This window comes from Rana temporaria, chromosome 1 (genome assembly GCF_905171775.1).
Source record: "Rana temporaria chromosome 1, aRanTem1.1, whole genome shotgun sequence".
Taxonomy (NCBI): domain Eukaryota; kingdom Metazoa; phylum Chordata; class Amphibia; order Anura; family Ranidae; genus Rana; species Rana temporaria.
This window is the reverse complement of record NC_053489.1, coordinates 88,089,666-88,107,516: the sequence shown is the minus strand read 5'-3', so window position 1 is coordinate 88,107,516 and position 17,851 is coordinate 88,089,666. Positions and strand designations below refer to the sequence as shown.

Below are 17,851 nucleotides of genomic sequence, written 5' to 3'. Positions count from 1 at the left end.
GAGTGACGCTCGGCAATTTATGGCGCCTGCGCAGTCAGCTCTACACGGCAGGCGCCGTAAACAGCCAAGTGTCATCTCGGCTGTTTTCGGAAGCCGTGACGCGCTATCGAAGGCTGTCAATCAACTTGCTTGCCTTCGGGAACGCCCATTCCCCGAAGGATTCCCCGCTCGGAGCCATAGAAAAAATACTGCTATAACGATAAGTACCAAAATAAAAAAAAAGACCAGCATACTGCAGATGTCAGCAGTATGCTGGATCTAACTGCAGAAACTTGATTTTTGGGTGAACTCCCGCTTTAAAATGCATTGTTTACTGTGAAAATGACAATTGCAGTTTGGGAGTTAACCACAGGGGGCGCTGATGGTGCTATGTGTGACCTGAAGTGTGTTTACAACGGTAGGGGGGTGTGGCTGTAGGTGTGACGTCATCGATTGTGTCCCCCTATAAAAGGGATGACCCGATCGATGCTGCCGCCACAGTGAAGAACGGGGAAGCCGTGTTTACACACGGCTCTCCCAGTTCTTCAGCTCCGGGGACCGATCGCGGGACTCCAGCGGCGATCGTGTCCGAGTCCCGCGGTCACGGAGCTTAGGACCGGGTCGCGGGAACGCGCGCCCGCGACCCCACGGCTGGGCTTAAAGGACAACATACCTATACGTTGATGTGCCCAGCCGTGCTATTCTGCCGACGTATATCGGCGTGAAGGGGCCGTTAAGTGGTTAATCAAGGACTTTGAGCACTTTAAATGAAACTTGGTTATTTGTATTTTATTGTAAACACTTGCACTGAAATAAGTGAACTTGTTATAGCCCTTTTAACCACTTAAGACCCGGACCAAAATGCAGGTAAAGGACCCTGACAGTTTTTGCGATTTGGCATTGCGTCGCTTTAACTGACAATTTCGCGGTCGTGCGACATGGCTCCCAAACAAAATTGGCGTCCTTTTTTTCCCCCAAATAGAGATTTATTTTGGTGGTATTTGATCACCTCTGCGTTTTTTTTTTTTTACGCTATAAACAAAAATAGAGCGACAATTTTGAAAAAAATACAATATTTTTTTCCTTTTTGCTATAATAAATATCCCCCAAAAATATATAAAAAAAAAAATTTTCCCCCTCAGTTTAGGCCGATATGTATTCTTCTACCTATTTTTGGTTAAAAAAACCCGCAATAAGCGTTTATCGATTGGTTTGCGCTAAATTTATAGTGTTTACAAAATAGGGGATAGTTTTATTGCATTTTTATTAATAATTTTTTTTTACTACTAATGGCGGCAATCAGTGATTTTTTTTTTTATTCATGACCGCAACATTATGGCGGACACATCGGACACTTTTGACACATTTTTGGGACAATTGTCATTTTCACAGAAAGAAATGCTATAAAAATGCATTGTTTACTGTGGAAATGACAATTGCAGTTTGGGAGTTAACCACTAGGGGGCGCTGAAGGGGCTAAGTGTGACCTCATGTGTTTCTAACTGTAGGGTGGCGGGGCTGGACGTGTGACATCATTGATCGTGTTTCCCTATATCGGGGAACACGATCAATGACAGCGCCACAGTGAAGAACGGGGAAGCTGTGTTTACACAGAGCTCTCCTCGTTCTTCAGCTCCGGGGACCGACAGCGACGATCGGGGCCGCGGGTACCGCGGCCGTGGTCACGGAGCTTCGGACCGGGTCGCGGGCGCGTGCCCCACGGCTGGGCACTTGGAGGACGTACGTGCTTGTGCACAAATGTGCCATTCTGCCGACGTATATGTGCAGGAGGCGGTCCTTAAGTGGTTAAATGGTTTATAGAAAATGGGGGGTTATAGTAGAAATAAAAAGAGCACTGTGCCCTATAAACATATGTAAACAGAAAGGTCTCATGGGGATCTGAGTTGGCCCTTTGCATTGAGACCCAAATAAATTTACAGTAGCTTAGCTGCTTCCATCGTTTGTGCCATACTTGGCATGATGTAATGGTTTTATCATACATGATCAAATGCATGGAAAATTTACTTGGAGCACTCATCTAGGGGTTTTAACCATTCATCAGTTCAAAGTGTACTATTTAAATTATAGTACCAGGAGATTTCATAAAACAAATAATCGGAAGCCTACAATCTAGACACTTAAAGATATTTTCTATCCATTACTTGGCTCTGAACAGTATTTAACGAATGCAGTGATCTGTGCTCAGACCTGACACCACATTGAGCATGTGAAGAATACATGAAATATTTCTCCTAATGGCATGGAAAAAAAGGCTTCCCTCTGTTTTTATTTCACATGAAAACCTGACAGCTTGACTGATCCATCCTTTTGTACAATAGAGCTGCTCTTCTTTCTTGACTTAGTTTTTTTAAGGTCACATCACAGAATGAGAAGAGATACCTGATGTGCTTACATATTAGGAGAACATTGAACCAAAAAAGATGGCAATTCCCTGAAGATTTCAAAAATAAGATGTTCTAGCCTTGATGTTTGCCCTGGTTTTCATGTGGATTTAGCTTCTCGTACAGTAACAACTTGGTAGTACAAGTGGTTTTGCCTGAGTTAACCAAGTAATGTATTTTTTATCGTTTTTATTGATTTTTATTACTGCCACCCCTTTTGTATATGTCACCACATCTTGAAAGAAAAAACATTTTTGCTTTTTGTTTTGTCAAGTAACTTTTGTATTAATCATTTGTCGTATAACATTTTATTGTGTAGTTCAAAATTTTCAGTATTTAGAAATAATTTCTGGGGCTACTGTGATGCCATTGCACATTTGTGGATCTGTAGAGTACTGAGCTTTGTACACTGACTTGGTTTTTGGTTGTAACACGTTTAGGAAGCTGTATTTTTTTAAATGTTTTATATTTTAATAATCAATGCTGAAATAGACTGTACATTTAATTACAAAGTAAAATAAAGCTGACACAAATATTTTATCCAGGTTTTTTTAGCAATCAACCTTGCATCTAAAATACAGCAGGCATCAATCGCACACACAACAACTTCTCATACTTGCCAAATAACCCAACAATAGCTTTACACTTCTTTAATCAACACCCACTACAGTGACATTAGAGAAAGTAAATGCTGGGTATTTTCTGGGATTTCCTAATTGTGTTAACTATTAACAGGCATAACTGACTAAAAATGTTGAAGTATTTTTACTATTGCAAGTATTGATGACATTAGATCTTCCAACTATTGAAGAATGTCTTAAGCATAAAATGGTATCAGCTGGAACATAGTTCTTGTATGCATATGGATGACAAACTTGCTGATCATTTTTAAAAATAATTTTGGTTACCCTGGTTAAACACCCTTGATGAATGCCTGGCCCGTTGAGTGTTGGGGTCCTGGCCCGGATGGGTGAGGGGTGGTGTTAGTCCAGAGGTCGAGGGATCACACTAGACCCTAGCTGTTCTAGTAATGTCTGGCTCAGACAGATTAGGGATGAGAGGTCCTACAGGAATGGGTATCTCCTACCATGTGAAAACTAAGTACTAGATATGTGGTTGTTTTAGTTTCAACTATAGTTGGCAATGTTTTTTTTTTTTTTTATAAATTTCTTTATAAATTTTCCATTTTCTCTTAAAAAAAAAAAGGAAAAATATACATTTCACCTTTTACAATAACATTTATCTGCTCTTTCTTGAGCCTCCAAACAATTCCACTAACATTCATTTAATCTAACACAACTACCTTCTTTTCAACTTTCCTTTCTTTACTGGTGTGTTTAACCTCCCCTTATACCCTATTTATCCTGAAGCTGTCATAGGGTTTTCTATCCAACTTGCCCATATTCTCTCGTATTTCTCTCCATGTCCTCTATTGCAGTACGTCTCCCTGTATAGTGGCAAATTATCATTTACTGTTGTGTTCAAAATTATTCAACCCCCCAATGCTGTAAAGGGTTTTAGGGAATTTAGTGTACATTTGTAATTGTATTCAGAATGAAATCCTACAAGGACTTCTTAAAGAACCATATGCAACTAAAATGACATCAATTGGTTTTGTAATACAGTAGTAAATGTTTATTTTGTGAATTCTTCATTTACACAATTATTCAACCCCTTAAAGACTACCACTCTGAAGAACAGAGGTTCATTGAAGTGTTTTCAATCAGGTATTGAAAACACCTGTGGATGTCAGGGAGCAGCAATAAAGCCTAATAAGCACCAATCAGGCAGCTTTAAAATGACTGTGATACTCGGCTCCTTCTAGACATTTAGTGGTGTGGTTACAAACATGGTGAAGTCAAGAGAATGGTCCAGGAAGACAAGAGAAGAGGTGATTACTCTTCACAGGAAAGGCAATGGCTATAAGAAGATTGCAAAGATGTTAAACATACCAAGAGACACCATAGGAAGCATCATTCGCAAATTCAAGGCAAAGCGCACTGTTGAAACGCTACCTGGTCGTGGCAGAAAGAAGATGCTGACTTTGACTGCTGTGCGCTACCTGAAGCATAGAGTGGAGAAAAGTCCCCGTGTGACTGCTGAGGAACTGAGAAAAGATTTGTCAGATGTGGGTACTGAAGTTTCTGCTCAGACAATACGGCGCACACTGCGTAATGAAGGCCTCCATGCCAAAACTCCCAGGCACACCCCCTTGCTGTCTCCAAAGAATAAGAGTCGACTGCAGTATGCAAAAATCATGTGGACAAACCACAGAAGTTTTGGGATTGTGTTCTGTGGACTGATGAAACAAAATTAGAAGTGTTTGGGCCCATGGACCAATGCTATGTTTGGAGGAGAAAGAACAAGGCCTATGATGAAAAGAACACCTTGCCTACTGTGAAGCATGGCGGGGGGTCAATCATGCTTTGGGGCTGTTTTGCTTCTGCAGGTACAGGGAAGCTTCAGCGTGTGCAAGGTACCATGAATTCTCTTCAGTAACAGGAGATATTGGATGACAATGTGATGCAGTCCGTCACAAACCTGAGGCTTGGGAGACGTTGGACCTTTCAACAGGACAATGATCCCAAGCATACCTCCAAGTCCACTAGAGCATGGTTGCAGATTAAAGGCTGGAACATTTTGGAGTGGCCATCGCAGTCACCAGACTTAAATCCGATTGAGAACCTCTGGTGGGACTTAAAGAAAGAAGTTGCAGTGCGCAAGCCAAAGAATGTGACTGAACTGGAGGCTTTTGCCCATGACGAATGGGCGAAGATAACCGTAGATCACTGCAAGACACTTGTGTCAAGCTATGCTTCAAGTTTAAAAGCTGTTCTAACTGTAAAAGGATGTTGTACTAAGTACCAAGATTGAATGTCAACTGGGGGTTGAATAAAACCGATAATGATGTGAGCACAGAAAAGACATTTGTGGTTATTTCATTATAAATGTTATGTTATATTTGTCTGACCTACACGTGCCTCTTTGATTTAATTGTAAGCAGGATGACAGGATGATGAAAATCAATGTCACACTGGCCAAAACAATCAATTTCAGTGGGGGTGGAATAATTTTGAATACAACTGTACAAGATTTTGTGCTACTGAAAGAGCTTCTACCTTTTTCCAATTTAAGACTATCATTTTCTTAGCGTAAAACAATAGGCCCACCTGTATTCTCCTCCCTGTTGGAACAATCTTCTTTCCTACCAATTCCAATAGGCAGATCTCTGCCTTCTGTTCCAAGGTTATTGATGTTACTGTAGCGATTATTCTCAGGACTTCCCTCCAGAATACCACTAACTTTGGGCATAACCAAAATATGTGCATAAAATGTCATGGAATATCTGCACATCTCCAGCAGTTCTGAGGGTTTGATGGAGAGATCTTGTATAGCTTATATGGTGTATAATGGCTCCTATATATTTTAAATTGTATTAATTTGTCTCGAAGTGATACCAGTATCTGAAATGGAGACCTCCATACTTTCTCCCAGTTCTCCTCCACCAAATTTGAAACGTCCCTTCTACAATGTTCACTTAATTTACTTGTATCTACCAATGTATCCCCTAGTAGATACTTATACAAAGTTGAAGTTGACCCTTTTCCACTTTTTTACCATTTGTTCCAAACCTACTGCCATTATTTACGGAGTTCCCCCAGGAAACTGGGCAAATAACTCATGGATAAGTTGCCTGTATCTAAAAAAATAACTCTGGGATGTTCCAGAGCTCCCTCATTTCTATAAATGAGGAAAATCTTTCCCCCTGTATTTGCAGTAACTTTTTAACCCCATATTTAGTCCAAGCACATGGGTCCTGAATAGAGTCCAGGTGCGGCAGTTCAGGATTTCTCCATAATGGGGTATTTGGGGATAAATTCGTTTTCGAGCATTTTCTATATTTTGACTGTTCTCATTGAAGGGGTTAATTCCCGCCTCGATTTTAGCCCCCTATATAACAATCCCTGCAGTGCCTCTACCGATTGGACCACCAATGCTTCTAACATAGTGGCGGAATCAAACCTGTCGGGGTTCAACCATCTCCCCACCGTCACCAGCTGTGTAGCTAAATAATACTTGTGAAAATCTGGAAAATCCAACCCCCCCTGTTCTGCCGGTCTCATAAGTGTACTCAATTTAATTCTGATTTATTTGCCCATATGAATGTAGAGTATTCCATGTAGTTGTACAAAAAAGCTTTTAGGTAACCATTGTGGGGAGTTCCTAAATATATACAGGAATTTAGGAAGAATCTTCATCTTTACCAGATTTATGCGTCCTAACAAGGACAGTGGTAACGTTATCCATATCTTTAGTTTCCTCCCAAGTTCCTGTATCACCAGGTCTAAATTCAGTGCCCGGAAATCCTCAACTTGTCTGGATAATTGTTATGCCAAGGTATTTAAATTCCTTCACCCATTTCAATGGTATATTTGGGGCAGCGGTGTCCTGTGCTCCCTGAATAATAGGGACTTCCCCCAATTTACTTTAAGCCCTTTGAAGGATGAGAAGGTATTCAGTAATTATAAAGCTCCCTCCAAAGATGGACCCGCATCTCTCAAAAACAATAGCATATCAGCATACAGAGCTACCCTCTCCTCCAACCCCCCCCCCCCACTCTAAGTCCCTGAATATTTAACAAGGTCCTAATAGCCTCTGCCACTGGCCCTATCGCTATCGCGAAGAGTGCTGGAGAGAGGGGGCAGCCCTGCCTCGTACCTCTGTATAACTGAAAAAACGATGACAACTTTCCTCCCAATTTCACGGCTGACATGGGTCTCCCATATATTATTTGATTCTTCTAAGTATTTCCCATAGAAAAGGCCATTCCATTGTATCGAAGGCCTTCTCTATATCAAGAGAGGCCACCGTCCTTGACCCTTCCTGTGTATAGTGAGTATGTATATTTGTGTATAACCTACGTAGGTTAATATCTGTTCTCTGAGACATAAATCCTGTCTGATCTGAATCTATAATATTTCTGAGCAAGGGTTGTATTCGTAATGTTAATATCTTTGTTAATATTTTAAGATCTATATTTAATAACGCAATTGGCCTGTATGAGGAACATAATTTTGGATCTTTCGTTTCTTTATATATTGTTATATGTGCCTCTCTCATTGAATCTGGGAGAGCCCCTTTTGATAATCCATTTGTAAATACTTCTGCTAATTTGGGAGCTATTAACCCCTTAACGCCCGCCGCACGACTATTTACGTCCGCACAATGGCACGGACAAGCAGAAGTGGACGTATATATACGTCTTTGCCTTTCCGCGGGTCGGGGGTCCGATCGGGACCCCCCCCCGCTGCGTGCGGCGGGCGGATTCCCTCGGGGAGCGATCCGGGACGACTGCGTGGCTATTCGTTTATAGCCGCTCGGTCGCGATCGCTCCCCGGAGCTGAAGAACGGGGAGAGCCGTATGTAAACACGGCTTCCCCGTGCTTCACTGTGGCGGCGCATCGATTGTGTCATCCCCTTTATAGGGGAGACACAATCGATGCCGTCAGACCTACAGCCACACCCCCCTACTGTTGTAAACACACACTAGGTGAAGCCTAACACGTTCAGCGCCCCCTGTGGTTAACTCCCAAACTGCAACTGTCATTTTCACAATAAAGAATGCAATTTAAATGCATTTTTTGCTGTGAAAATGACAATGGTCCCAAAAATGTGTCAAAATTGTCCGAAGTGTCTGCCATAATGTCGCAGTCACGAAAAAAATTGCTGATCGCCGCCATTAGTAGTAAAAAATTATTTTTTTATAAAAATATCCCCTATTTTGTAAATGCTATAAATTTTGCGCAAACCAATCGATAAACGCTTATTGCGATTTTTTTTTTTTTACCAAAAATAGGTAGAAGAATACGTATCGGCCTAAACTGAGGAATTTTTTTTTTTTTTTTATGTATGTTTTTGGGGGATATTTATTACAGCAAAAAGTAAAAAATATTGCATTTTTTTCAAAATTGACGCTCTATTTTTGTTTATAGCGCAAAAAATAACCGCAGAGGTGATCAAATACCACCAAAAGAAAGTTCTATTTGTGGGGAAAAAAGGACGTCAATTTTGTTTGGGAGCCACGTCGCACGAGCGCGCAATTGTCTGTTAAAGCGACGCAGTGCCGAATTGTAAAAACGCCTTTGGGCATTTAGCAGCATATTGCTCCGGGGCATAAGTGGTAAAGGGAGCTATTAAGGCTCCAGATTTTTTATAAACTTCCACTGGCATTCTGTCGGGGCCTGGTGCTTTTTCCCATGAAAGTGTACGTATAACCTCCATAATCTCCTTGATCGTAATGGGGCATACCAATACCCTCCTCTCCCTGTCCGACAACCACCCAAGAGCTACCTGGTCTAAAAGACCTGTCATAGCCTCTGGGCAGAAGTCGGAGGGGAGAGAGGAGGTATACAATGAACTATAATATTCTCTGAAGGCCTCCAATATCTCCTCAGATTATTTTACTTTCTGTCCATTTAAAGTCTCAATTTCTGGTATAATTGTGGTTTGATATTCTTGTTGTGCTAACCTCGCCAGAAATCTCCCACTTTTATCTCCTTGCTCAAAAATACTCTGTCTATTTTTATGCAATTCCAACCTTGTTATTTCCTCCATGTGCTTATGTAAATCCATTTTGTGCAGCCATCAGTAGATCAAAATTAATGTCACTAGAGTCTTGCTTCTGAAGTTCTATCTGACTTTGTAACTCCTGTTTTGTGCGGCAGTGTTTCAAACGCAACTTTTTGGGAAAAATTTACTTTCATGAATTTAAAAAAAATGAAAAAGTAAAGTTAGCCCAATTTTTTTACATAATGTGAAAGATGATGTTACGCCGAGTAAATAGATACCCAGCATGTCACGCTTTATAATTGCACGCACTCGTGGAATGGCGACAAACTACGTTATCTAAAAATCTCCATAAGCGACGCTTTAAACTTTTTTTTTACTGTAATCAGATTAGAGTTACAGAGGAGGTCTAGTGCTAGAATGATTGCTCTCGCTCTGACGATCGCGGTGATACCTCACATGTGTGATTTGAACACCGTTTTCATATGCAGGCGTGACTTCCGTATGCGTTTTCTTTGTATGCCCCAATGGCCCTGTTTTTTGTACCTCCACAGTGAAACTTTTTTCAATTTTTTTTTTCAAAAAAAATAATAATTTTGATAGAGGGTGAAAACATAATAGAAAAGAGAATGGGATGTGGGGGGGGGGGGGGGGGGGGGAGAAAATGTTATACTTGGAACTCATGTGTCAAACGCAAGAATCTAGCCAAGTTTGGGCTATTTCCCAACAATTCAGGTGGCCTGGTCTACGCTCTGATGTAGCCGCCTTCGTAGCTGCTTATTCCGTGTATGCTTGGAGTAAAACACCATGACACCTTCCAGTGGACCTCCTACAACCCATACCCAATGGAGAGAGGTGTATAGTTTTTGCTTATTCGCTGGGCTAAAACCAGGATTTTGCAAGTGTTCTTCCTTTTCATCTCCTCTATTTCTCTGTTGCATTATTGTCTCTTTATTACTTTGTAACACCCTTTTTTCTGTAAATATTTTATTTACACCACTTTGACCTTTTTATTATCAAACCCTATTTTGAAAAGTGTGGAAATTATCTCTAAAGCTATTAATGCAAACTAAAGAATCCCTGTTTTTTGAAGAGCACTACTGGTATATGAAAAATCTCTGAGCATATCTGTCTGTGGTGGCAGTGCGCTTTACAGACATTTATTTAAATGATTTTAAAATAATTTGTGTTGCCGCTAATGTTGTAGAAGTTACGACTCTTCGGTACAAGTTGGTGGTGGCAGTTAAAGGGTAATTGCTTAATTATCTTAACCCAGGCTGCTGGCACCCATATTGTGGGCCTGTGGGCTGGAACATCTTTGTGCAGGACACAGCTGAGGGTGGCATTGTTGTGCAAGTGGTGTGAGATTGGCCAGTCCTTTGTCATGAGTTGGTGAGAAGGGCAGGGGTTTGACACCCTCTTTTGTCACAATTGGTACTGGAGCCACCTACGTAGGGAGAGGTAGGAGTGACTAGAGGTGCAACGAGTGCACTCTGTACATGACGCACCCCTAAACCCTGCACTCTGTAACGCACTCCTGAGCTCTGCATGGTCTTGCAGATGCAACCCGCCCGTTGAGGGTAACCATACCGCTGATGCAGCTCACAATGAAATTGAATTCGCCCCGAATTTAGAGAATTTCTATTAAATGGTAACACTTTCTTTACAAAGTAAGAAAAAATATCTGCTTTATAATAAGCTGGATCTCTCAACCTCATATTGTTCATTGTTCTTGACACTGATGCTTTTTGGGAGGTAACGTCCGACTCCAACATGATGCAATGCAGGATGTGCCTGCATTTAGACTAGGCATTCATTGAATATTTAGCCCATGTTGTCGAACCCTGACATTTTTGTGCACCTGTTTCTATCAGCCTGTCAAGATCTGTGACAGGCTAAAATGCACAGCAGCTGGATACTGCACCCATCAGTACTAGCATTTAGGACTGAATGCATTTAGAATATCTGCATTTCTATATTTAACATATGCAAGAGAAAACCTTTAGGAAAAGGGGTTTAAATGACCCTAACACCATCTAATAAAAACAGGTTTAGGCAGCCTCTTGGTAGTGGTTAGAGAGAAGGATTTGTAGACAACTTAAACAGTTTTTCTGCTCATTCATGAAAAGGAGCCTACGATCTCATTGCTATTTTTGAATGTAGGCTGAAATGGATGCTACAGGCTGGACAAGTCTGAGTACCCAAACAAGATAACGTGGTGTACAGGGCAGATTCTAAGCATAAAGTCTCAATGGCAATCGGCTGTCTATTACAGAGGGTCTGGTGAAGGCAAGGGACCTTATAAACTAGGCAAGTTTTAAGGACTGTTCTCACTATAAGTGTACCCCAAGGGGCAAACGCAATATTTTTTATCGTCACCAAAGCAGAAATAGAGGAGGAATCTTACAGTGGAAACTTGTACTTAAAAGCGCAGCTCCAGTCCCCCCACCAAAAACGATAAAAGTCAGCAACTACAATTGATGTAGCTGCTGACTTTTAATATTAGGACACTTGCCCTGTACAGGGATCCCGCGATGTCGGCACCACAGTTGATTTTTTAATCGGCGCTCTGGTGCAGCCACTGCAATTCCTTGTAAGGGAAACTAGCAGTGATGCCTTGCAGCTTTACAGCCTGTCCCCTACTGTGCATGCGTGAAGCGTGCTGTGCTTTCTGAATGGCCCGTGGAGAGAGGAGGGGGTTTAAACAAGGTCTCCTGGAAGTGGGGATGGGCACCTGTCAAATAGGTACCCGCTCCCCCGAAAGGTGATAAATGTGGCAGCGGTGAGGGGGAGGAAGCAAACAAGCAGAGATTCCCCTTTTGGACGGAGCTCTGCTCTAAAGTGGAATTTCTTTCTTTTTTTTTCTTTTTTTCTTTCAGTCTTTCTGACTGACTCCACTTGCTTAGCAGGGGATCACTCCGCTGATCCTGCCTGAGCAGGCGGTTGACTGACTGGTCCATCTCTGCTCACTGTGCAGAGTGGAAACGGGCCCCGTCACACTCTCCTCTATAGGAAAATCGAGTGAAAACAGACCGCCTATCTGTTTTCATCCGGTCCGCCAGACTGATGGAAAATAGGACCACCATTCATCTTGATTTTGCGGACAGGATCGGATAGCAGCAGATGTTGGCACATCTGCTGGTCCATAGGGGAGACTGGAGGGTCTGATAAGGTCAGTCTGATAAAAGCTGACAGGCGGACCTGATCGGACAGCCCATGTGAAAGGAGCCTAAGACACTTCCTTGGACATCTCTTTATCGTTGCACAGAATGATCCCCTAATTCTGTTTCTGCAAGACTGGGAGTTGCAAATCTAATTGCTTATTGAGTTGCTAATTGCTAATGCAGGGCCACTGGTTGGTGCATTCCATGAACTTTTTTGTCCTTTTAAGCAGAATAAAGGAAAGGTAGAGGTTTTTAGCGTGTGTTAGTGTGTTAGAGATGTGTTAGTGTGTTAGTGTGTTAGAGATCATCTTTAGATTCCATAAACCATATGTAATACCAATTTTAAAGTTCAGACCTGTTTAGAGAATTGCTGTTACCCTTAAATAGTCCTGATTTTTTCCCCCACGTATACCATTAAATGACCGTTGCGTCAGCTGTTTCAGGGTTAGAGGATTAGAACATAACCTGTACATTAATATTATTTTAGTAGTAAATTGGTTATTTTAGGTGGTTGGTTCTCATTAGTCAACGTCTGCTTGTTAACGTGAAATATTGTACACTTTAATGGAAGTCCCCTTGCTGCAGAGCCTCCTCATCTCTGGAGTATAGTGTATGTTCCTTGCATGCTGCGGCTGCTGTATTAAGCTTTTATCACAGTGTGTCCCTGGGTGCTGTGAGCCCAGCTGGAGAAGTTCTCAGAAAGCCTAATGATAAATGTGTTTGGAATGCTTGGAATAGGAAAATTTCTGTTTTGTTAGAATGTCTTTTTTTTTTTTATGTTTTTTAAGTTGTAAAAGTTCTCAAAACTATTTTTTGAAATAGACCTTGTGTTACTTTTTGTTTTTACTGGTGCATTAGGCAGTAGACATTCATTAGTGTGAACTTATTATTGTTGAAGTAGAACTATGGGCAAAAATTTGTGTTTCACTTTGGATAGAGTAAGGCAGGGTTATAACTCCTGTCAGATTTTTATTTATTTATTTTTTTACAACATCTGTGTCTCATTGTGGAGATTTCCCTTCACTTCCTGTCCCATATCCAATCAGGAAGTGAGAGGAAATCCCTGCAAATTAAGGGAATTCCCTGGGGACTCCCAGGTCACCAGAACTAGTGTCCCCATTGGAAGATTTTCTCACTGTTAAGCCCCATACACACGGTCACACTTTTTGCCAACCAACTTCAAAATCTGCAAGTTTTCTAATTTGTCTAACCGTGTGTACGCTCCATCGGACCAACTTTTTCGGGTTTCATCCAAAAAAAAGTTGGGTCTGCAAACGGACCAACTTTTTGGCAACAAAAGTCCGATGCTGCCTTGTCTGACCGTGTGTACAGCAATCCAACCAACTTTTGGACAAAGTGCAAATACGCATGCTCAGAACCAATGTTAAAAGCAACAAACAATAGCAGAAGTTAACCAACGGGTGGTGGTAAAGAGCAGAAAATAGCAAAAAAACCATGTGATGTTAGGAAAGTTTTAGAAAAGTTTGCAGAAAAGTCTGACTGTGTGTATGCTATGGGTGTGGCCGGACAAATCAATTAGGAAAAAAATCCAAGGGAAATTTTGTTGGATGTCTGACTGTGGGTATGAGCCTTTACTTTACTTTTTTTGGGGAAAAGCTAAAATTAGGTTTTTTTTTTTTTTTTTACTTTCAATGAGAACGGTAAACGGGACAAATAGAGAGGGTGAATCTTCTTAAAAGGTACACAGCAATAAAAACTGTCAGGTGTCCTAATCCCTCTCCACTCTACTAGTTTTTACTTTAGTTATACTAGCCACTTTCAGACTGGCTCGATATATACATCGGCATTTTGAAGAGGGATATCGTCCTGGTAGCAGCTAGCTACCATAACCCCGGTATACTCTTCTTCACCGAGCAGTCCGGTTTCTGAGAAAAGTGGTCTCATCGGCAGATTCGCTATAAGATCACTTTAATCGACAGCGTGAGAGGGCCCCCCTCCGCCGCTTACCGGAGCTGTCGGTAGCGGGATGTTTACATTCCTTATAATAGGAATAAAAGTGAATTTTTTTTAACCACTTCCAGACCGCCGAATGTACATATACGTCGGCAGAATGGCACGTACAGGCACATTGGCGTACCTGTACGTCCCTGCCTAGACGTTGGTCGGGGGTCCGATCGGGACCCCCCCCTGCTGCATGCGGCGGTCGGATTCCCGCGGGGAGCGATCCGGGACGATGGCGCAGCTATTCGTTTATAGCCGCTCCGTCGCGATCGCTCCCCGGAGCTGAAGAACTGGGAGAGCTGTATGTAAACACGGCTTCCCCGTGCTTCACTGTGGCGGCTGCATCGATCGAGTGATCCCTTTTATAGGGGAGACTCGATCGATGATGTCAGTCCTACAGCCACACCCCCCTACAGTTGTAAACACACACTAGGTGAACCCCAACTCCTACAGCGCCCCCTGTGGTTAACTCCCAAACTGCAACTGTAATTTTCACAGTAAACAATGCAATTTAAATGCATTTTTTGCTGTGAAAATGACAATGGTCCCAAAAATGTGTCAAAATTGTCCGAAGTGTCCGCCATAATGTCGCAGTCACGAAAAAAATCACTGATCGCTGCCATTAGTAGTAAAAAAATAAAAAAAATAAAAAACTATCCCCTATTTTGTAAACGCTATAAATTTTGCGCAAACCAATCGATAAACGCTTATTGCGTTTTTTTTTTTTTACCAAAAATAGGTAGAAGAATACGTATCGGCCTAAACTGAGGAAAACATTTTTTTAATATATGTTTTTGGAGGATATTTATTATAGCAAAAAGTAAAAAATATTGCATTTTTTCAAAATTGTCGCTCTATTTTTGTTTATAGCGCAAAAAATAAAAACCGCAGAGGTGATCAAATACCACCAAAAGAAAGCTCTATTTGTGGGAAAAAAAGGACGCCAATTTTGTTTGGGAGCCACGTCGCACGACCGCGCAATTGTCTGTTAAAGCGACGCAGTGCCGAATTGTAAAAACCCCTTGGGTCATTTAGCAGCATATTGGTCCGGTCCTTAAGTGGTTAAAGAACAGTGTAAAAAAAGATAAAATAAATAAGAACATTTTTTTTAAATGCGCCCCGTATCTCTGAGCTTGTGTGCAAAGGCATACGTGAGCAGCATACGGTGTTCAAACCACGCGTGGGGTATCGCCGGATCGGTAGAGCGAGAGCAATAATTCCAGCCCTGGACCTTCTCTGTATCTCAAAACATGCAACCTGTAGAATTTTTTAACCGTTGCCTATGGAGATTTTTAAGGGTAAAAATTTGTCGCCATTCCACAAGCAGGCACAATTTTGAAGCGTGACATGTTGGGTATCAATTTACGCGGCATAACATCATTTTTCACAATATAAATAAAACTTTACTGTTGTCTTATTTTTTTTATTCAGAAAAGTGTATTTTTTCCAAAAAAAAGTGTGCTTGTGAGACCGCTGCCAAATACGGTGTGACAAAGTATTGCAACGACTGCCATTTTATTCTCTAGGGTTTTAGAGCCATATATATATATATATATATATATATAGCTCTAACACCCTAGAGAATAAAATGGCAGTCGTTGCAATACTTTGTCACACCGTATTTGGCAGCGGTCTCACAAGCACACTTTTTTTTTGGGGAAAAAATACACTTTTCTGAATAAAAAAAAAAAAAAAAAAATATATATATATATATATATATATATATATATATATATATATATATATATATATATATATATATATATATATATATATATATATATATATATATATATATATATATATTTGCTAGAAAATGACTTGACTTGTAAACACCAGATCTCAGAAGCGTTCCCAGTGTCTTGAATTTTAGAGTCTGAAAATGAGAGCACTTGGCAAAGCATGAGTGGCAAAGCATGAGTGAATTCAGACAATTATAGACAGATTTTTGGATGGGCTTTGGTAACACAGGCTGAGAATTACATTTAGACGTTTTTTTTTCTACCATCAATAATCTCTCCAGCATGTTTGCCTATGTGTCCATTCACACATAGGCTTTTATCAACTGTTTTTTGCTGGGGCATTTTTTGGCCGAAAAAAAAACATAAAAAAAATGTAAAAATGCTCTAATGTCAATAAACACTGATAAGAGCTCACAAAAACTGCTCACCAGCGGTTTTTAACATTTTTGATCCCATCGGAAAAAAATAAATGCAAACGCTGTTGTAAAAACGCTGAAAAACGTATATATTTTTTTTTGTTTCATAGTCAGTAAGTGCACTTTCTTAATACTTTCTGCTGATCGTTAAAAATAAAACATTAATAAATATACAACTTTTTGTTTCCACAGCTTGACCACATTTTATCTCCACCGCCTATGCAGCTGCGTAAATGTAGCACCCCCGAGGTCTCTTTTAAGTCAGGCAAGACCGTTAAATACAAAACCACGCTCAATGAAGATGGCAAGCTTATGAGAAGAGGGAGTCTTGGAGGAGCTTTAACTGGTAAGAGGCCAAATATAGGACATTCTGGAGAATAAGTTGCGTGATATGGTCACTGGTTTGTTTTTGACCTGTTTGAAATACTACCATGTCGTGTTTGATCTTAACAACCTTAAAGTTGTAACTAAAGGCAAAACTTTTTAGTTTTGGATATAGTGGAGAGGGATTAGAATACCTGTCAGTTTCCATTGCTGTCTGTGCCCCTGTTAGGGAGATTTACCCTCTCTAATTGTCCTGTTTACTATTCTCATCAAAAGTGAATGTAAAAAAGTTCCAACATTTTGGATTGACACAGAGGTAATAGTTTGGAAGTCTCCCAATGGGGACACTAGTTCCAGTGATGCTGGTGACGCCCTGGAATTCCCTCATTTTGTAGTAGGGTTGTCTCGATACCACTTTTTTAAGACCGAGTACAAGTACCGATACTTTTTTTTTCTTTTCAAGTACTCGCTGATACCGATTATGGATACTTTTTTTTTTTTTTATGTCGTGTCAGTATTTTACAATTTAAATTTTTTCTATTTTTTTTGTTTATTTACAATGCTTTCTCTGGGATCTTTTTACAATTCATTATTATTATTTATTGCAATATTTTTTTTTTTCTTAGCTCTGTTGGGGGCATTTGGTGAGATATCGGGGGTCTTAACAGACCTCTGACATCTCCCATTTGAGACAGAGAAAGGGACTAAGGACACAGATTCCCCAGTCCCTTTCTCAGCTGCACTGAAAATGAATGGACAGGAGACAGAGGCTCCTATCCATTCATAAACTGAAGCATCGTAAACACAGGTTACAATGTTTCAGTTGTTTGAATGAACAGTCAGTGATCACTGACTCTGTTCATTCGGAAAAAGTAGGAGCCGCTCTCCATCCTGACAGAGGGGGCGGAGGAGGATATGGAGGGTGACACGGAGCACAGAGGGGGACATGGAGGGTAGCACCAAGCACGGAGGGGCAAAGCAGCAGCACGGAGGGGGGACATGGAGCATGGAGGGGGAAAGCAGAACGGAGGAGGACAACGGAGGAGGACAGCAGCGGCACGGAGGGGGAGAGCAGAACAGAGGAGGATGGCAGCGGCATGGAGGGGGAAAGCAGAACGGTGGAGGACAGCAGCGTCACGAAGGGGGGACAGGGAGCATGGAGGGGGAGAGCAAAATGGAGGAGGACAGCAGCGGCATGGAGGGGGGACACTGATCGTGGAAGGGGAGAGCAGCACGGATTGGGGAAATGGAGGAGGATACAGGGACAGTCGGGTATCGGGTGAAGCATCAGAGCA

The 17,851-nt window shown here is 41.3% G+C and overlaps 1 protein-coding gene across 3 annotated transcripts in view; it reads left to right on the top strand.

Annotated features, from left to right (window-relative positions):
• MAST4 (microtubule associated serine/threonine kinase family member 4) overlaps positions 1 to 17,851 on the top strand; it is a 742,993-nt gene that overhangs the window by 175,092 nt on the left and 550,050 nt on the right. For all 3 annotated transcript variants that reach the window (XM_040339988.1, XM_040339978.1, XM_040339995.1), the window contains exon 2: positions 16,425 to 16,578. In XM_040339988.1, coding sequence (XP_040195922.1) covers positions 16,425 to 16,578 — 154 coding nt within the window. The remainder of the gene's footprint in view (positions 1 to 16,424; positions 16,579 to 17,851) is intronic.